General features: G+C 37.2%; 2 protein-coding genes across 2 annotated transcripts; one reads left to right on the top strand and one right to left on the bottom strand.

The window, feature by feature from the left end:
• Positions 1-1,122: 1,122 nt before the first annotated feature.
• On the bottom strand, positions 1,123-17,747 carry LOC113047409 (mitogen-activated protein kinase 1-like). The gene is made up of 9 exons (XM_026208760.1): positions 17,309-17,747; positions 11,353-11,535; positions 11,034-11,223; positions 10,565-10,681; positions 10,377-10,491; positions 4,930-5,061; positions 4,519-4,628; positions 4,267-4,395; positions 1,123-3,582 (listed from the first exon to the last, which is right to left on the bottom strand). Exons 1-8 carry the CDS (start codon positions 17,518-17,520, stop codon positions 4,276-4,278), a joined length of 1,179 nt encoding a protein of 392 aa, XP_026064545.1. The 5' UTR covers positions 17,521-17,747; the 3' UTR covers positions 1,123-3,582; positions 4,267-4,275.
• Positions 17,748-18,752: 1,005 nt separating this feature from the next.
• On the top strand, positions 18,753-21,500 carry LOC113047435 (ADP-ribose pyrophosphatase, mitochondrial). The gene is made up of 8 exons (XM_026208804.1): positions 18,753-18,932; positions 19,185-19,418; positions 19,567-19,656; positions 19,770-19,856; positions 20,029-20,140; positions 20,285-20,431; positions 20,809-20,893; positions 21,000-21,500. The coding sequence occupies exons 1-8, from the start codon at positions 18,835-18,837 to the stop codon at positions 21,143-21,145; spliced, it is 999 nt and encodes a 332-aa protein (XP_026064589.1). The 5' UTR covers positions 18,753-18,834; the 3' UTR covers positions 21,146-21,500.
• The last annotated feature ends 447 nt before the right edge of the window (positions 21,501-21,947 follow it).

Here is a 21,947-nt window from a genome sequence, read left to right as displayed (position 1 = left end):
CATTGCAACAGTTGGTAGTAGCAGAGGACACGAGTTGATGTTTGGCCAGTATTCATGTTTTCACACATTTCAGTGCTTAACAAAGGCTTACGGTGGAATAAATGCAAACCCACAGTAATGCGCACACAACAAATGTACACACTGATAGTTCTTGCCTGTCAGCAGAACATTTTTGTTTTCTATTGTTCTGGTTTTGTATAGAATTGCCGAGAGACCATTAATGAACAAACAAAGGGTAGCAGAGAGAGATGGGAAGCGAGGCTAATAATCCCTACTTAATTTGTGCAGTCTCGGCCAACTATTTCCATCAAAAGCATTGATAGACCTCAGTTTCATCTAACATGAATCGTAGTGAATCAGTGTATTAGATCTCATTTCAGTCACTTCAGTTTTGTGTTTAAACAAGTCTGCACCCACACCCACAACCTAAAGAGCTCGATCTGTCTTCCAGAGCAGAATGCCTCACAGCGGAATTCTCAACCCATGCTGAAACATGTTGGCGAAGCAAACGAGTCGTCCAACTGGACAGGCACCTTGGCTGATTTAAGAGAAGAGGAAAAAAAGGTAATGGAGTTCTCAGAAAGCAAGGAGTGGAATTAGGAGGAAAATATTTGTCCATTCATTAGCCATAAAATAATTAATAATGCTTTACTTTTAATTAAGAGACAAGATAATGATTTGTCTTTGAGTAGCAATTAAACAAAGCGCCATATAAAAATCTAATTATACTTTTATCATATGTGCACAAGCACAGTTTATTTAAATGCATCATGTGCTCAATTAGGTTTTAAACAAAACAAAATCTAAAATACTTCTAATGCATTTTATTCAAAGATAATAAGAATATAAAAAAAAGATCATTTGAAAATGAAAAACTTGCAATATGTCATTTAGTCTCACTGTCAATATATATATGGCTTATGATTGTTGATGGTAAATGGCATGGTTATATGATTATTTAAAATAAAGAATTGGTGTACATGTATTTAATTTGTTTGCTGAAAAATAAGAGTTTATTTCTTATTTCCCTTTTTTGTAAAAAAAACAGTCAAATAGAATAAAACATTTCTTTATTTAAAAAAAAAAAAAAAAAGATAAAAAGCCCACACACAAGTCAAAGACTTACAATATCAGGAATTTTATTTAATATATGTATATAATTCTGTTTTTGTTAATTGTTTTATTTATTATACCCATAAGCATATACATAGACTATAACCGTCCATAGCTCATTTTTCTTGACAATCGACCCATACTGTTTAATCATCTTTTAAAATAATTCCTTATAAGATTTAGGGAAAAAATAGACTTCAGAAACAGTGAACAGCCAATTATTTTTCACACCCAAAGCGAACAAAATGAAAGAAATGCAAAACATACTTTAAAAACAAAAAGGACAAAATTTTTTAAATCCCTTTTCAGTTTTTAAAATAAAAAATAGACCTCACCAATATAACACCAGCAATAATCATAATAACAGCCATTAAAAAAAACATTGTTATCTGCCTCCTTTGCAGGCTTCAGAAATCATATACTGTATGCGGGCAGATTTATATGTGAGAAATACATCCTTAAATATATGTGTGTGTGTTTGTAAGACTGTTGACAGTCGCCATGGTCCCATTCACAATAAGCATGTCATTGCCATTGACAATACATTAATATAGATAATCTTTCCTTGATAATGAGTGGTTTCCCTCAGATCACAGAGCGGGATGATCTCCCCTCCTCATGAGGAAGCAGAGAAGAGCAGCTTCTGGTTGGAAAGGACAGATGTTACAGACACAGACATGGGACGTGAGTGACCAACCAACCAACCATCACTGCCTGCTACACCTCACACTAACACGTAGAGGATTAAGAAAAAAAGACTTAAGCTTATAATGAAAACAAGGGAACTTATGTCACAGGAATAGATCAAACTGAAAGCAAAAATATATATATTTGGTCATGAGACGCAAAGTGCAGGTGCACTGATTGAGAAATGTCATGTGATTGACATGCGGAGTGAAATTCCTCTGCAGTTGAGACTCATCTCAATGGAGTTGTACACAGGGGATTTATTAATTCATGCAAATCACACCCTGTATTTATGCAAAACAGCTACACACTGTGCCATTTAAACTCTTCCCACCTGAACATGCTTTCCTCATCCATGATTGGCCAAAAGCAACAATGGTTTCTTTAGAAACACCATTGAAAGATGGCGACATTATACAATAAAGGCAGGTTGTTACGTCTAAGATGTAATGCATGCAGAAGAAGTCCATTTTCGAAATTAGAAAAACACAAGGTGAGCCAATCACAGGCAGGAGAGGAGTGAGGTCAGCAAGCCCTGTGGAAAAGCCCTTTGAAAAGTTCTGACATCACAGGGAGGGAATGAGACAAAATGTGCTATGGCTCTGAAAGTGTTAAGCTTGGCTATGATTCCTCAATCACTCACAGACAAGTGAAGAAAAAGAATGACGCGAAAGAAAAAGAGAAAGGGACCAACATCTGCAAGTAACAAAGCCAGAATGTGGGGAAATGTGTGTGACTTATCAGAAAGGAATCATGGCAACAGTAGCCATGGACATAGTCACCAATGACAACTATTGTTATTCACAAAGATGGTCACAAAAAATGCAAAAGAATGCACAACGGAGGTCCGCACACCACAGAGCCTCCATCGAATTAACAGACGAGCAAGAGGAGGAGAAACAGGGAAAAGAAGCCAGGATTAAACAAAACAAAGATGATACTGATGGCTTAATTTCCCCAAGAACATTGGCAAGAGTCTCAGTTCAGTAGAACATGATATTTTACAGCAGACGATACTATTCCATCACACGCTTTCCTCCTGCCTTTCGCCGTTTCTCAAGATATTTCTCAGGAATCAAAGCGAACCCTATTTTTCCTCAGAATAGAAAACAAAATAAATGAAACATCATTTGTCTTTGAATGATTAAAAAAAAAAGAAACACAAGCAATGACTTTATATTTTAAAAGCTATTCAAATATAAATCCCAAAACATTACAAAACACGATTTGTAACTGATCATAACGTTCAAATTACAGTGTACAAACAGATCTGCAACTTACAATACGCCAATGAAACTCCAAATTACTTATATACACACACACACACACACACACCAGTCAGAGCCCATCATAGAGATCCTCCTCCTCTCTCTCCATCTCTGTGGAATGGGGAAAAAAGACCAGTCGAAAGACACCCTCGAGAGAGACATAAAGAGAAAGAGACGGATAAAAACGGAGAGAGAAGCAGGGTATTGATAGAAAAGGTGAAAGATGCAATTGTTTCAGAGAGCAGGAGCTGTGTGTGGTATGCGATGAGAATAGTGAGTCTGGCGGTCCCAGTTAATGACGTTATGATAAGATGATATAAGCCCAAACTAGCGCACAGCTTCCCAGCAGGAAAGAGAGATGGACAGATCAAATAAAGCTGAAGTTTTTACATGTACATTTTCCCACTTTTTATCTTGTTTTTTTTTATGTATATATGCATGTATATGTTTTTGCAGGTTGTCTGGAGTTATCTTTATTGGAGACTCCACGCTGCTCGGTTGTTTTCTGTGATGGCTGCAACAAAATAAAAGAAAAGGATCAATGACCATTAGTGGACAACAAAAGGTTTAAACATGGAAATTCTTCAAAACCAGTGTAAGGCTTTACTCAATTTAGGGATAATATAAAGAATTGCTTTCATAAAAAAAAAAAAAAAAAAAAAATCATATTGAAACTATATATTTATTCTCTGAAATAATTATTTACATGTTAATATAATGAACAGACAAAGAAAGCTGACTACTATAAAGATAAATATTCATTTTTTCACACAAAAGTTTTCATAATATGTAAAATAAGTTAAGAAGAAATAGTTCAACCAAGAACAGAAAGCAGTAGCTTTCAAATCTCATCTGTACTTGTACATTAAAATGTATTATACAAGGTATAGATAAAAAGATATATAGATAGAATGATAGAGTTAAGTCAGAAGACTTAAATATGAATATGCACATGCATAAATAAAATTAAAACATTTACATATTTAAGGACAACTTAAATATTTTTTTTATAAATATCTTATTTTGTGAAAGCAAGTCATTCATACAAGATAAACTGAACATCAATTAATTTTTGGGTGAAATATATCTTTAACTGCGGTGATTCGGTTGAAATATCACTAAACCCCTAAGAAGCATATATTAACATCAGTAAAATCTCACACTTGTAGATTTGGACATTTGACATGTGCTTCTGTACCTGTCCCTCTCAGGAGCCCTGGTATGTGGCCTGGAAGCGTGCCGTCTCCTCATAGATCAGCTCTTTCAGCTTCTCTTTAGGAAGGTCGTCCAGCTCCATGTTGAAAGTGAAAGGCTCCTCAGCCACCGGCTGAATTTGCAAACAATGCCAAAATACTGTTAAGCTTAACTAACTGATAAGGGATTGTACAGATGACAGACTTAAGGGGCGTGAGACAGAAATGATGGAGATGGAGAGGGGAAAGAAAGATACCTCATCAGAGGGGTCATAGTACTGCTCCAGGTAGGGGTGGGCCAGTGCTTCCTCCACGGTTATACGTTTGTTGGGGTTAAAGGTCAACATGCGGTCCAATAAATCCAGAGCTGAAATGCAATGGTAGACATACATAAAGAAGTTCCACTTCTATGTTAAATTGATAAATTTAACCCTAGTACCAACATACAACCTACAAACTTTGCATAACTACAGCCATAAGTCACAGAGAAAAAGCATACAAGGATCTCTTCCCTGGCAATGTTTTATTTAACATACTTTGACAATGCAGCCAGACCATCAAAAGACCATTTGTTGACACACATATTTGTTCAGTACTTGAAACAGCTTACAGCCAGACCCCTCTTACATCCATATCATTTCACTAAACATCCTAATGTGCGTGCTTACCTTTGTTGTCTGCCTTTTCTAACAGAGTGCCCCATGGGACTTTAGGTTTCTGGGGTAAAGACTGGAGGTAGTTCCTGGCCTTCATGTTGATGATGCAGTTCAGATCATCTTGAGAGGGGGAGCCCAAAACACCTGATTGAGGGGCAGGAAAATGATCACAAAATTAGCACAGTGCTTGCATTACCAAATGGGTCAAATAACAACAACACGGTGGTCCTCAACTGAAAACCATTGTTTCTATGATCTATTTGGGCTTTTGGGAAAGAAGCCCTATATAGGTCATGGACAGCAAGGAATAAAATGCTATAGAATATAATAAAATGCAACTAACTTCTATCTTTGCGTGAAAATTTGGCCGGTGTTATGCAAATCTTCTCACACAGTGACACAGAGATGTGGGGGCGTGTTTAAACGAGCCGTTTAAGGAGGGCGTGGAAAAGTCTTAACTTTGATAAAAAATATCTCTTTGGGTTCGAGATTTTAGTCTTTGCAACTTTAGGGATCTCATCTATGCATGAACAGCTTGTAACACTCCAAAGAAAAGGAAAACTTGAAATTGCATCATATGACCCCTTTAAGCATTGGTTCTTACTAGGGCTGCAACAAACTATTATTTTGATAATCTATAAATCAAATGATTATTAGAATGATTAATGGTCGATTATTTCACTGATTAATCAATAGAATTTGATTGATTATTCAGCTCTTGCAATTAGTTAAAATACTGTTATACATAACAAATAAATAAAAGAGACTTATCACTTCAGCTTTGGGAAATAATATTACGTAATTACAATTATTATACAATTCATTTATACACAAATATATTTGACACACAAAATGAGATGACAGAAACCTTCTTATTTACCATTTAATTACTATATGAAAATTAACTGAATGACACCTCATTCTGCCTAACATCTCCTTTCGTAAGTATATAATATGGATAAGAAACAAAATAAAAGTAAGTGATGTTATGTTTTATTTTTGGATACACAATTTTATTCACAATATACACTACCAGTCAAACATTTTTGAACAGTAACATTGTTTTTAAAGACTCATCTGCATCATCTGCATATATTTGATCCAAAGTATAGCAAAAACAGTAAAATGTTGAAAGATTTGTTACTATTTAAAATAACTTTTTATATTTGAATATATTTTAAAATGTAATTTATTCCTGTGATTTCAAGGCTGAATTTTTAGCATCATTACTCCAGTCACATGATCCTTCAGAAATCATTCTAATATACTGATTTGCTGCTCCAAAAACATTTTACTATTATTAATATTATTATTATTATTATTATGTTGAAAACAGCGGAATATAATTTTTTCAGGTTTCTTTGATGAATAGAAAGTTCAGAAGATCAGCATTTATCTGAAATAGAAATCTTTTGTAACATTATAAATGTCTAAAGTATCCTTGCTTTAGCATCCTTGCTAAATAGAAGTAAATAATAAAATAAATAAATAATAATATTAACTTTTGAATGGTATTGCGTATAATGTTACAAAAGCTTTTTATTTCAGATAAATTCTGATCTCTGGATCTTTATATTCATCTTAAAAAAAAAAAAAGAAAAAAAAAGAAGGAAAAAAAAAGTACTCAACTGTTTTAAATATTGATAATAATAAAAAAATTTGAGCAGCAAATCAGTATATTAGAATGATTTCTGAAGGATCATGTTACACTGAAGACTAGGGATGGGTATCGTTAAGGTTTTAACAGTATAACTACTCTTACCGATACTGCTTAATGGTCCGGTACTTTAATGGTATTCTTATCAGTACCTTGTGTTGCGTTATTTTGTGTTGTGTTACTTTGTGTTGTGTTAGGCAGTTGAAAACTTAGCATTTCTCTGTCTGCACATAATGCACATTTGAAAGATGCTTTGACAGATTGCTTATGTTTCCTCCCTTACATGAAACATTTTGTTATACTTATGACAACCAGCGTTGTCTGCATCAACAATAGTGAAATATAACCACACTTTGGAAAGTTTTGCTGTCTCCGCCATCGTCACTCTTTGTATTAAGCAGGAGTTTTCGTACTGTAAGGGGCCGTTCACATATCACGTCTAAAGACGCGTGGAAAACTCTAGGCACGGCGCTTTCTGATTTTTTCCCCCCAAAGCCTTCCGGCACTTGTGCTCCTGAGGAGTTTGCCGTTGCCAAGCAACTATGACCTGCTCTCTCCATGAAGACGCAGAAATTTTATCAATAGATAAATGGATTTGCAGCACTAAAGACTGCTTGCAGTAGCACTGCTGCTAAATTAATTTAAAAATCCACATACAGCGATCAGCTGTTCCTTCATCTTGGCTGAGCTTTCAACGTTGTTACGGAAAAGGTGAGGAAGTTACACGACCTGCGGTGCGCTTGCGGCATTCTGAAAAGTTTAGATGTTTTTAACTCGATGCGGTGTGGACGCGCCTGGAAAAAATGAGCTTGTCGCACCGCGTGCGCGTCTCGAACGCGTCACTTCGCACCCACACCTGCATTTAAAATAACAATGTTGAAAGCGAAAAAAAAAGTGATATGTGAACGGCCCCCTTACTCGTTCTTGTTGTGGGGGTGTGACTGACAGACAGCCTCCGCTGCGCGCATTAGCGATCTCGCAGATCTCACAAACAAACGTCTTAATATGATCGCACATTAGAAATGTTTGGGGAGATAAAATGTGCAAGATAACATTAAAGGGGGGGTGAAATGCTATTTCATGCATACTGAGTTTTTTACACTGTTAAAGAGTTGGATTCCCATGCTAAACATGGACAAAGTTTCAAAAATTAAGTTGTACGTTTGAAGGAGTATTTCTGTTCCAAAAATACACAAGTTTCGTAAAGTTTTTTTCGAGTATGGCTCTGTGTGACGTTAGATGGAGCGGAATTTCCTTATATGGGTCCTGAGGGCACGTTTGCCGGAAGAGCGTGCGCTCCCGTATAGCAGAGCACAGACAATCACTGATCAGAGCGAGAGCGTCGCGAAATGTCACAAAAGGAGTGTGTTTTTGGTTGCCAGGGCAAGACAACCCTGCACAGATTACCAAAAAAAAACAGCATTAAGGGACCAGTGGATGGAGTTTATTTTTACAGAGCATCAACGGAGTTGTGCAAGTGTTTGTTCCCTGCATTTCTAAAATGCTTGTTTTACAAACAAAGTCCAGTTTGACGACGGATTTGCGTATCGTTTATTTCTTAAGGATGATGCAATCCCAACGAAAAAGGGTCACGATTGTGTTGGAACCACAGGCAGTGAGTGAAACTGCTTAAAATATCTCTGCCTCCTTGTTAGTGCGTCCGCCTCCCATCGGAGACCCGGGTTCGAGCCCCGCTCGGAGCGAGTCGTTGCTGCTTCTGCTCTCGTTCAGTTTCAGCCTTCACAGCTGTCACAGCTTGCAAACGCTCTCAACGCAACTGGCGCTCGTGATTCTTTAGCTCCGCCCACACGTCCGCCTCCAGGCACTCGTGTTTTTCCGGGAAAAATCGGTACAGACTATCTTTCTCTTATGAATATAATAAAACTAAATACTTTTTGGAGTTATGAAGGATGCAGTACTACTCTATAGGTACTCAAGATTAACATGATATTGAGTGAAAACGAGCATTTCACCCCCCCTTTAAGCAAAAATACATAGCACATACATTTTTTCCCCTCCAGTAACGAAAGCAGAACCCATACCGTCAGATCTTACTGATACTACGGTCTTTCATAATTTACCCCGGGGCCATTTTAATACCGGGTTTCACTTAGAGCTGTAAGGCCCGACAGGACCCAAGCCCGACAGGTTTCGGCCCGAGCCCTACAAGTACATTTTGATTGACAGCTTTTTTAAAGCCCGAACCCGTTTACTGCCCGACATTATTCAAATGTGCGCACGCACACAGCTCTTTTGCCTTTTGTCAACAATGAGTAATTTATTCATGTTTTAACATAATTTACTCATAACTAACGTAGACTAGACCACTTGGAAGTTGGAATAAAGAAATAAAATAAGTCCTCTGTAACATCGTAACATCTCTGCATTCTAGACATAGGCTCATTTAACCTATAAATAGACCAACGCACCAATAAAAACGAGTCATTAAAAAAAATTTAAATTAAGATAAATTTTAAATTAAGATGGGTATTTGGCAATAACGAAATTAAGATAAAGGCTCTGCTGGATTTGCTTTATTTTATAAAAGAATAATGCCAACATTAGCGTAAACACTCTGTCAACATTATGCATTTAAGACTCAATTAATATTTAGTTATCATTTGAAAAACCTTTACTCACAGAGATTAGGCTAGGTCTACATGTTTTTGTGGAGGAAAATGATTTAATCCACTGTAGATGTCTTCAGCGCGTTCCTGCGCTCACTGATGGTGCGTCATTATTCACTCATTAGGCTATTCTCATTATAGACATGGTCAAAACTTTTCCACACCTCGCTCAGAGTTTGCTTTAGTTGCTGGTTCCTGCTGGTGCAACCAAAACGTAATCACCAGAGGCAAGCCTCCATTACACCTGCTCAGCATTCATTTTTGCATCTTTCTCGCGCTAATCGAAACACATCACATGACCGCTCGTTTACCTCGCAAACCGGAGCGCAAGCCCGAGCCCGGACCGAGCCCGCATAAGATGATATAAATTAAAACCGAACCCGACCGAACCCGTCGGGTCCCGACGGGTCCCGTCGGGTTCGGGCAAAGATCTTCAGCTCTAGTTTCACTACCCATCCCTACTGAAGACTGGAGAAAATTCAGCTTTGATCAGAAGAAAAAAATACATTTTAAAATATATTCAAATAGAAAACAGTTATTTTAAATGTTGCACAATATTACTGCCTTTGCTGCATTTTGGATCAAATAAATGCAGGCTTGGTGAGCAGAAGAGACTTCTTTAAAAAAAACATAAAAAATCTTAACGTTATCATTCAAAAACTTTTGACTGGTAATCTCTCTTAAAATACTTTACTGGGATATGAGAATAAAAACAGTCCTGAGCTAGATTAACTGTAAGATACCGTAAAGCTACTTGATTTAAGGTATTGCATAAAATACTATAGATGTGAGGTGAATGCTTTACTGAGCTCGTGCAAACATCCACATCGGTGTAATAAGTTGCATTTTTAACTGCTGCTTTCACATTGCTGAGATATTTTTGTTGTTTGTTGTTGTTGATTTCGTTATTGAGAGGAAAGCGCGCATTATATATTTTCATATTCAAAACGCCATTCAGTTCGGCTCGGATGCAGGTGCTTAGCACGGTTTCTCTTCTTCTCTTGAATTGCATCAAGGACGGCTGAATTACAATATTGTGCTACAGCACCACACTGGTCAAACCGCATTATTGCAGGCTCTAAATTAGGCCAAATTAAATCAAACGACTAATCGACGATTTTGTATTGTCGACATTGTCGATAATGTCGACTTATCGTTTCAGCCCTAGTTCTTACCCAATATGTGGTTGAGCTGGTCCAGATAATGCTTCCCAGGGAAGATGGGTTTGCTGGACATCATCTCAGCCAGGATGCAACCCACAGACCAAATATCAATGGACTTGGTGTAACCCTGAAAGATTAAAACAGAGAACGTCAAAACATGCATCCAGTTAATAAGTTAAATGCTAATGACATAGACATACCTTGGAGTTGAGCATGATCTCAGGAGCACGGTACCAGCGAGTAGCCACATACTCTGTGAGGAAACCGGTGTGGTCATGTTCTGGGTCGGCTATCCGTGCCAGCCCAAAGTCACAGATCTATGGGTGAGGAAGGATAATTATTCTCCAATCTCCACAAACCTTCCAACAAGCAAGTTTTTAAAGTCCCTCATTTCTATATTTAGCTTCACTAGGATCATTGCTTTAAGATTAAAGAAAGCACAAGAACTACACTACTAAATTTAATCATGCGTTCCTCAAAATATCTGCACTGAAATGGATTGCTTACAAAATGATTTCCATTTCACATTAGGTTTCGTTTTAGATCTACTCTTTAAAGTCAGCTTATCTGTTTGAAGCTGCGGTGTTATTGTATTGCGTTACTGTCAATGCACTTAACACTAATTTTGAGGGTTTTTTTCTTCAGGAAAATTTGTGAGGCTTTTCTGACCTTGAGGTCACAGGTGGTGTTGATGAGAAGATTTGAGGGCTTCAAGTCTCTGTGCAGCACATTGGCAGAGTGAATGTATTTCAGCCCTCGCAGGATCTGGTACAGAAAGTAGCAGATATGGTCATTGCTGAGACGCTGTGTCTTCAGCAATTTGTAAAGGTCGGTCTCCATCAGGTCCTGTACAATATAGCTGAAATGCAGTTAAAGAACTAAAGCATAACACGGTGATGATAAACACAATATCTTCAAAATACAATGGTATGTGCAACAGCTCAGCCTACTGCATTGTGAGCCTGTTGAAGTGCATGATTAAGGATACACATCCCTCATACAATCGATGCGACGTGCTCTCAGGATGTCATTGATGCCAATGATGTTCTCATGACGGAACCGCAGGAGGATTTTGATCTCCCTCAGGGTGCGCTGGCAGTAGGTCTGGTGTTCAAATGGACTGATCTTCTTAATGGCCACTTTGACCTTATTCACATGATCATTAGCTGAACTGCAAGCGGCAGGGAAAGAGATGGTGACAGGAGGGAGTATTAAAAATAATAATAATAATAATCCACTCATACAAGCTTGTGCACATTTTAAACTCATGTAGCTTTGGGAACAATGTTAAAACAAGTGAACAGAGGTGCTTAAACTTTAGACACATTCTGAATGTCAACCTTAGGCTATTATGAGTATTATATTTATTGAGATGTTTAGCAATTGTTGAAATCCCTGCTGTGCTGTGTGTGTTTTAGCTATAACCTTTAAATGAACTTTTAATGTTAAAAAATTATTTTGCATATATTAACAATAGTTGGATTTTTTCTTTAAATAAAGACAGCAATGTTTTTTTAAAAGGGTACAACAGCATTTTAGTTCCACTTAAAAAAAAAATGACATTACAAGATTAGTCAAATGTCTGTCAAAAATGTCAAAATTACAAGAATAAAGTCATAGCAACACGAGAATAAAGTCAAAACATTTTTAAAATTAAGTTAAAATGACAAGAATAAAGTTGAAACATTAAGCACCTGGAGATTTTCAACTGATTTGAATATATGTGGGATTATTAGCAGAAATCATACCATGTGTCATATACTCTCAGTGACAGTATGGTTGGAAACAATATTTCACGTCTTAGAATGCATTCATTATTTGTAGTGCACCAGTCACCCAAAAATGGCAAAAAGCTCTGTGGTTTTGGTATTTTTAATATAAAAAAGTCTCAGCTTTCAAATTCTGTTTTATAAATTCAGTTTAATAGTGAAATACAAAAACGATTATTTTTGAAATTACATTATTCGCAAAACATTTTGACTTGATTTTTCCCAGCCGGCACATGACCGACCTTCAACGTTGAAATATGGTTGAAATAAGGTCAGTTGTGGTTTCAACGTTGAAACAACGTTGATTCAACGTTTAAAGCTGAATGGTTGAAAAACATCCAGCACATGACCAACTTTCAACGTTGAAATATGGTTGAAATAAGGTCAGTTGTTTTAATGAAACAACTTAAAAATGTTTAATGCTAAATGGTAGAAAAAGGTTAACAAGCTTTTAAATTATTTATATTAAATTATTTAAATTAATTATTATTTTAATAGCATTTAAAAATATTTTAGTCATGATACCTATTCTAAAATGTTAAATATTATCATCATTAACAACAATAAAACTATACATTTCGCTGCTTTATCACACTGAAACAACTCCCATTGGTAGTTTTATTTTATTACTTCTATCGTGATTGGTTAATCTGGCTGTCATTCAGGAAACTGGACAATGAATCGGTTCGCGCTTTTCTACATTTAAAAATATGACCGTTATTGTCGTCTTTCTGTGAGTGAGGCGGCTAACTGTGAGCTGCTGCTCGTTATAACTGACTGCTCGGTCGGTCCCGAATTATTTCATATTTGCCTGTACATTTTTTATTTATTTCGAGCGAATTTGAGTCGTGACATGTCAATGGAGAACAAAAACTGTGAACACAAGAAGGGTCAGGTGTTCTGCGAGGTCCTGAAAACATCCTGTCAAAATGAGGTAAGAAAATCGCTAACTTTATCTTTATTATCTTTTGAAAATAGTAAAGTATTACCAGAGTTTACAAATGGGTAGTTTAAAGGACATGTAACCTGCAGATAAATAAATACCCGTGTGTCTATTTTTGCATTGCTTTATCACAGATGATCAAGTTAGATGCTCACCTAATGTGTTGCTGGTGAGTTATGTGTTAATGTCTGTCTTTTAGAGATTTTCCCATATTTTCCTGATATGAATCCCATGCATTAGGTGTGTTATATATGTTTGTATTCTTATATTAGTTTCAAAGTGTTTTCTGCAACATATAAGTGCAAATGTCGGTATTTAAATAATATAATTTTAATGAATTAATGAAAATGAAAAAAAAAAAGGATTGTTTAAAGCCATGGTTCTCAAAGTGTCAGGCCCCCTCTAGTTGTTATGCAGGTGAATCACTAAATTAAACTAATTAATGTTAATATATTTAACTTAATCTTTGAGTAAGTTTTTTTTTTTTTTGCACATTTAAGTATGTTACAGTTAAAGTACAGTACAGTTTTGTAACTTTTGTTACATAATTACATTTAAAATTACATTTTAATTTAAACTTTTTTTTTCATTTACCTGTGTATGTAAGCACAGTTGTAGTGTTAATGTTCAAACTGTATTTACCATGGTAAAGTGTCTGACAACAATTAATATTCTTATTAGAATAAAACTGCCTCATTTTTTTAACTGTAGACCTGTAGCTGAATAGTTTGGCCTACTACGCTGCTGAAATGTAATGTTGGTCATTATGGTGCAACTTAATATTTAATAACAAATATTTTCTGAAGTGGTACTTGGTATAAAAAGTTTGAGAACCAGTGGTTTAAAGAAATGGTATAATATGAAATCCTGCTTTTTAAGAACTTTTCAGTAAACCATTTCTTCTTTCCCCTTGTAGAGTCATCGAGGATCCAGCTTGTTCTTTAAACATTGGTAAGAAATTGTTCTTCTGCTACATTGCACTGTCACTTCTGCTAGAGATGCTTTGACCTTTTGTGATAGGTTTTGGTTGTGCTTAGTTTAATAAAAATGTACTGAATTTGATTTGACTTGTTTTACTACACTGTAATGTTAGTGTTCTGATTAAAACAGTGTAACTGGGGGCTCTGAAAACACTGCTTGTGAATAATTTGTTAATATTGTACATTTTCATCTGAATACATTAAATAAGTGTTTAATGAATAGTGTTGTCCACTTTGTTTCCAACCTCACTGTTACTGAACTGTAAAGTGAAAATATTGTGTGATTTATTTTGCATTCAGTCTTCATTTAAATATATTTCACAATATCAAAGTTATTGTGAAACATTGTGGACATACCTAAACTCACTGGTTAAATCTTATGTGCCCTCCAGAAGTTTGCACTCTGCAAGTGAACGACGCCTTGTGGTGCCATCCCAAAGAGGTTCAAAATCACTCTCACGGACCTTTTCCTGGACTGTGCCCAGCTGGTGGAATCACCTCCCAATCTCAATCCGAACTGAGTGTTTACTCATTTTCAAGAAACATCTTAAGACTCATCTTTTTCACCAGAACTTAACCAACTAATGCTAGCACTTTTCCTTCTTTTCTTGTCTTTTTTATATATATATATATAAAAAAAAAAAAACCTGGCTATGCGTTCTGTACTAGACTAACTGAGACTTGTCATGGCACTTGTATACTGTTGTTGTTCGCTTGTACACCTGACTGCTTCTGTTGTTCTCATTTGTAAGTAGCTTTGGATAAAAGCGTCTGTTAAATGATTAAATGTAAATGTTTATACAGGACGGTACAGAAAGTGCACAAGTGGGAGAGAGTGGAGGGGACGGCATCAGAAAGGACCTAGCGCTGGGACACTTTCAAGGATCACCCGACGCACAACCACACTGTATACACTAAGGCTGCTGGTTCTAACATTTTAGAGTGCCTTGCGGTAGAAATCTCATTCTGCTTCCCCACGGTAAAGAAGACACAGTCCGGGGGGGTTCCCATTAGAAATCAACTGGTGGAAGGTTCCCTTCTCGAACTGTTCAACACATTTTCACTGCACAAATGTACACAACTCTTGTAATGAGACACATTACTAAAACATGTTTTTGACAAACTGTAGGTTTCCACCAAAATAAAAGATCCACTGGTTTCAGTCATAAAGGTACAAGGGTTTGTCTTGTAAGTGCTGCAAAAAATATGCATTTATGTGCCAAATTATTTCACAAAAACCTTTAAATATTATTGTATTTGGATTGTTCTACTACCTGTTTTTAGCATTACCTCCATGCATACTCTGCATAATAAAGTGTGGGATTATTTTCATCTGTTTCCAAAATTTAACTGCTGTTTGACAATTTTGAGCATGTGGTAGTTTATTGAAGTTGTTTGTAAAGCCATTGCTGCCAGTCATTAGATTTTTAGCCTTGCATGTACATTGTTGATCTAAATGCCAACTAGGATCTAGGTGTCTTTACACACGGTGCAAGGTACGACGGGGAAACAACGTCGTGTTATCAACGCTGATTAACTTTTCAAAATCAACACCTCATTCAGCTTTCATCCCAGGGCTGCAGCACGACCCTAATTCACCCATAATGCAGGTAAGACGGTGAAACAGCGTCGCGATTTCAACGGTGAATCCACGTCGTGATTTCAACGTTGATCCAATTTGCAAAATCGAAAGGTTTTTCAACGTTGATTCAACGTCGGGAGTTCAACAGTGAATCAGCGTTGTGATTTCAACCGTACATCAACGTCACGATTTCAACGGTGAATCAACGTCGTGATTTCAACGTTGATCCAATTTGCAAAATCGAAAGGTTTTTCAACGTTGATTCAACCATGGTACCTGACGTTGTTTCAACGTTGAATCAACGTTGAAATGCCGGCTGGGTTGTATTGCTACAACTTTATTCTTGTAATTTTTATTTTTTTCCCCCCTTAAAGTATTATGTCAAGTAATACTTTAAATAAATTCAGTATTAAATTTTTGAATAAATTCAGTATTAAAGTAAACTGAGACTTGTTATAGCACTTGCACATCTTTGCTCTCTTGTTGAATTTGATTGCTTCCATTGTTTTGGATAAAAGCATCTGCTAAATGACTAAATGTAAATGTACAAATGTTTACCAAAATTAACACATTAACAAATTCAAAACACCAAAAACAAACAAAAGAATATAATAATTTAAGTTGTTTTTTTATTTTAATTGTTAAATATTAATTCCTATAAATCTCAGATGGGAAAGGGCAATTTTACATGCATCTAATGTGTTTAAATTGTTTGGTACTGTAAGTGCACTATATTTGTGGAAAAAGTCTAATATTGGCTTCTTTATATAACTTCTTACTATGCAGAAAATGTCTATGTCTGCCCAACCCAAAGATATCCATAGAAGGCCATTGTGTTTTATTACAGGGGGTTTGTTTACATCCTCTAGCAAAACTTGACAGTAATTTTGAGGATGGAAGACAGAGCAACGCGCACAGCTCTGAATTATGCAACTTAACTATTTTACAATCATTTAACCACATCTTACCAGCAGCTGACATCTCAAAAACGATGGGATCTTATTTCTAGAAAAAAGCGAAATGTTGGCTAACCCCCTTCATGCACATTCGGCCGCACCGTAGCCACGCCTGTTTCACGAGCTCAGAGCGAGACGTCAGATTGTCAGCTGCGGAGCCAACAGCGCTGACATGCACTTACACACCACACAAACAAACAAACAAACAACAAAACAAGCACAGTCCTAACATCAAGAATGACAAGTGACATTCAACATCCAAACTCATGTTCTCCATCACGTTTTCGCGTGCAGAGAGACCCTGGCTGTGTTTGAACGCTGGCGGTCTGACGGCACTTCTGAATGCTCCGAGCAAGAATCTGTTGCCAAAAAAAATATATACCTCTTCATGTCGGCAGAGCGCCATGCTTTCAAACACAGCCAGTGCTGTAGAAATGGGATTTAATCCAATGCATTACTCGTAATCTATTGTTAGCTCTAAGTTTCTGGGAAGGATATGGAAGGAAATCTGTTGGGACGGAGAAAATTATTCAGTTGCTTTTGAAACTTGTATATCTTATCTCCTCTCTCCAAAGAGTGAATATGATATGGCATAGACTTTCAGAGAATCAAAAATAATTTTTCTTTACTACGAAGAGCTGGTCAGTAACTTTAACGTTACCAGAACATTAATTCTCGCCCCGATCCAATACACAAAAAAGCGTTTCCGCTTACCAGACCATCCCATAGGCCCCCTCCCCGATGTACTGGAGATCGGTGTATCGGGGGCCAACATCAAAATATTGTCCCTTAACCGACTCCAGGCCAGGCTTGGGTCCCGCCGCTCCATTGGCTCCCCCGGGCGCGACGACTCCTCCAGCACCGGCGGCGCTGCTACTCGAGACCGCGGCTCCCACCGCAGCCGTGCTACTGCCCGATTCCGCCATCGCTTCTGTCCAAAAATCAGTCGCCTTCGCGCAGTCTTCGGGAGGAAGAGGGCCTCCTGTTTGCCTTCTGATCAAAGACGGGTATATCGGATACAAAGGCTGCCTTTATACGGTGCGCTTTCTTGACAGTCGAAGAGGAGTCGGTCAAGGCCCCCTGTGGATGCGAGTGCGGAACGAGCGTGCATCTAAAAGAATCGTGAGCGCGAACGCGCACTTCCCCTGTAAAACATTCGGGGGCGCGCGCTGCGCGTGAAAAGCTAGAGCAAGCAGCCGCATTTGTGCTCGAGTGGGTGTGCAGAATGACGCCACCCACGGGTTTGGCTACTAGGCCCTCCAGCGTGATTTACAGTTTGTGGTTGGAAAACATAAAGGGAAAGGAGAGTATGCTAAAGTGTGAGATAAACAACGAACTCGTCATATTTTCCACCATCTGAACATTTACCACTGGAACAAAAACGGGCGACATAATAATAAATTCATAATAATAATAATATTTGTTTTACATAAAATATACTCATACATATAAGGTATGCATAATAATAATAATAATAATTATTATTGCTTAAAGGTGGTGGATTGTGATATTTTATATTAATTTCCCGTTTTGATAGAGGTAAATATAACCATTTAAGCATTCTTTATACACATTTGTATACTATTATTTATTAATTGATGGATTTAAACAAACACATGTACACCAGGGCCTGAAGACAATGAAAGGACATACAATTACACTGAAATTATATAAAAAAAAGAAAGAACGTAAAATAAATGATAAAAAATGATTAAAAAAACCATGAAAATGCTTAAATACACTAAACAGCTTTCTTGTTTATCAGATTATAAATATATTTTAGGTATTGTTTAACTTCGATTTTAGGCATTGTTTAAAAATAATAGTTTTTAATTCACCATACTTGCATCGATATATGCTAGACTTTGCCAACAAAAGTAACACATTTATCAAATAATATTCCTCACGGAATGACATATCGTAAGTGTGAAAAAAATTAATAAAAATAAAATATTTTCTAAACAGCTGAAAGCTGGGCATGATATATGCTCTAACGAGCAGAGATCTAAACAAGAACTGGTTGAATAAGGACAACTCCAAAACAAATGTAAAACGTTTCAGTTTGTAGACCACACAAAGCACACAGCATGTCAATCTCACAGCAGATTTGTTCACAATAAGGTACGCAGTGCAGCCAGTGCTCCTGATCGTGAGGATTGCGTCACCGACAAGGCTGGGCTGCTGCTCTCTCACTTCCTGGTTACTGCAGCTACGGCTTTCATACAAACGGTAGTTTTGGAATGAAAACAATTTCCCCTAACATTAACTGGGTTGCATCGGTGCATCTGGCGCTTAGTCTTTTTGGGCTTCCGTACGTTGCTGGCACAAGTGGATTTTGGTATGTAAATGAATGTAATAATGTATGTAATAATTGAAAGTAATAATTTACATTTATTACAATTCTGTAGTTGTGACACAAGGTTGAATCGGCAGCTTCTCCTTCTCTTAATAATGTACTTTCTCTGGTGGTACTCATTGTTGACTTGTGAGTCTTAAAATTAAAGAAACGCTCCGTAATGGTACATCAGTGACTTGTGCAATAGAAACCTCAGGCTTCAATCAATAGTAGTTTCTTTCAACCAATTTTCAGCAGGAAGAACGCCTTAGGTCGTATTTCCAGTCTCTGTTCATCAGCGTCTGTCTACATGTCTCCTGCCGCACCCGTTAAGGCTCGTTGTCCGGTATATCCCGGCTCAGACACACACCGCTTCCTTGTTTCAGATGACAAAGTAGACTGGGACACAGACTGGCCCCAGTATAGCCCTGTTAACTACACCGCACCCACTGTGCTGAAAAAGCCTGTTTGGGCTGACCCAGAGATTGGGTGAGTATTAAATAAACAAACAAATCATATAATGTGTGTATTTTATGTGTGTAAATTTGAACTACAATCCTAAACATACACAGTGATCATGATTGACCTGATAATGTTGGGAAACGTATGTATAAAAATCGATTTATGCTTTCTTTAGTGCATTTTCCCCACAATTCAATTCTTTGGATGGATCTGTGGACAGGAGAAGTCACGAGGGCCCGTATCATATCCAGAATGGCAAACCACTGTAAGTCGAACTTTTAAAACACCAGATCATCCAAAATATTTCAATAATTGCGATATATACAGTGCTTGAATTGCTGCTCATCACTGTCTTCACTCGCTGTAAATCATCCTCAGTAATCCACATGGAAGAACTGGGCTGGAGGGCCGAGGATTACTGGGAAGGTGGGGTCCAAACCACGCCGCTGATCCAATAGTTACCAGGTACTAAAATGTGTCGTAATAAATGGAAACGGACCTTTTAGATGTAGTCTCTTTCCCATTTGACCGGTTCAACAAGTTCATGCATGCAAGGTATTTTGTGTATAATGAGGCAGGGTTCACATTCTTGAAACCCTCTTGAAAACACATTTAAGTTTCCTGTGGTCTCATACAGGTGGAAAAGGGACTCTACAGGACAGCTTGTCCTCCACACTAACTCTCAACTACCTGTGCTGCAGTTTGTGTCCATTAAGAGGTTGGACTGTGGCGAATGGGCCATCCCAGGGGTGAGGATGATCCTCGGTGCTTGTTTTACATTTCCAAAGTGGTTATTTTGAGTGAGCTGTGTATTATGTGTGGGGCGAGCACGTCTAAAATTCATTCTGCTGATATGCAAAAAGATGGTTATAAAATTTTTGTTGTGTGTTCAGGGAATGGTGGACCCCGGAGAGCGCATTTCTCAGACATTGCAGCGTGAATTCTCAGAAGAGGCTTTGAACTCTCTGCAAGCATCTCCAAGTGAGAGGGAAGAGACCCAAAAGCGCATCACTGAGCTTTTCGACTCAGCAGGTCTTCAGGTGAGACCATGCACTTACACTTCAAAAGTTGGGAATAATTACGATATTTAAATGCTTCTGAAAGAAGTCTCAAATGCTCACCACGGCTGCATTTTTTGATTAAGTATTGTGAGATTATTCTTATAATTTAAAAGAATTGTTATCTACCGGAATATATTTTATAACGCATATAATAATGCATATAAATGTCAACATGTTCTGTTGGTCAACATGGTGAACTTGTTTGACCAAATTTAACACAAAGTGAAACGTTTTCACCCTCACGCAAAAAAGATCACGCAGATTCCTGTGGCACTGGATTTCACCAAACAACTGTAGGTGTGACCGCACCTTAAGCATTGCAGCATTATATAACACAGCCTCTTTTCTTCCTTTAGGTGTATAAAGGTTATGTAGATGATCCAAGAAATACAGATAATGCTTGGATGGAGACAGTTGCAGTCAATTTCCATGATGAATCAGGTAAAAACAGTGTATTGATGAAACACACAATAATATTTGGGATGATATGTTATTGGCTGAGTAGATTGTTCTATCCCATGTATTTAAATCAATTATTTGCATCTAGGCAATAGTGTGAGTGAGCTTCCACTGCAAGCAGGTGACGACGCAGGTCAAGTGAGCTGGATTGACGTTGACTCCTCCCTGGACCTTTATGCGAATCACTTGCATTTCCTAGAGACAGTTGCTAAGGAAAGAAATGCCCACTGGTAACAGACAATAGTAAAAAGTGCTCTCTGCTGAAACAGAAATGAAGGAAATCTTTTTATGAGTCTAATCTGAATTATGCATAAAAAGATTTGTAGCTTAGAAAATGTTGGCAATATTAATATGAAGTGTGTACTTTTAGCCACAACACTGCCAAAATTGTATTCCAATTAACCAAAGATTATCCTCAATTATCTATATCCTTTCTTAATATCCAGTAAAGCATGGTTCCTAGAAATGAACCATACAGATTGTTTATTGTTAGATGTTCCTATTACACTGAAGTGAACACTACTACCTAAGAACTCACGTATGACTCTTTCTGTAATTATAATAATAATAAAAGCATCCTATACACTTATATTCTGTGTGTTGTTTCACTTTTTAGTCTGTTGTGCTACATTTCAGTATTTTGAGGAAGATGATTTGGCGGAAAGTATTTGATACCAAAGTGATTCGAGTTATTTTATTTTGACACTCAAAAAGCAACCAGAGCCAGAAATATGAGAAAGTGTCAATGTGTTTAGTCTGCTCAGTCTGAACATCATGGACACTACGATTCTAAAAAAAAGCATAAAAGCATGTTTCTTTTATACTTGTTCAAGGAAGTCAATTGGCCCTAAATGGAGGTTACAGTGAGGCATGAGTGGAATAAGTACTTGCATTGGTGTTTGCAACAGATTTGATCATGTCAACATTAAAGCTCAAGAGTGACATGGGGCAAGAAAATTCTTGACCTTGCAAAAATGGCCAAGTATGTGCTCTAACATTAGGGAACAGTTTTGTTGATGAGGAAGAAACATCAGTC

Source organism: Carassius auratus, chromosome 3 (genome assembly GCF_003368295.1).
Source record: "Carassius auratus strain Wakin chromosome 3, ASM336829v1, whole genome shotgun sequence".
Classification (NCBI taxonomy): Eukaryota; Metazoa; Chordata; class Actinopteri; order Cypriniformes; family Cyprinidae; genus Carassius; species Carassius auratus.
Note: the sequence above shows the minus strand (reverse complement) of the source record. Positions and strands in the feature narration are given on the sequence as shown.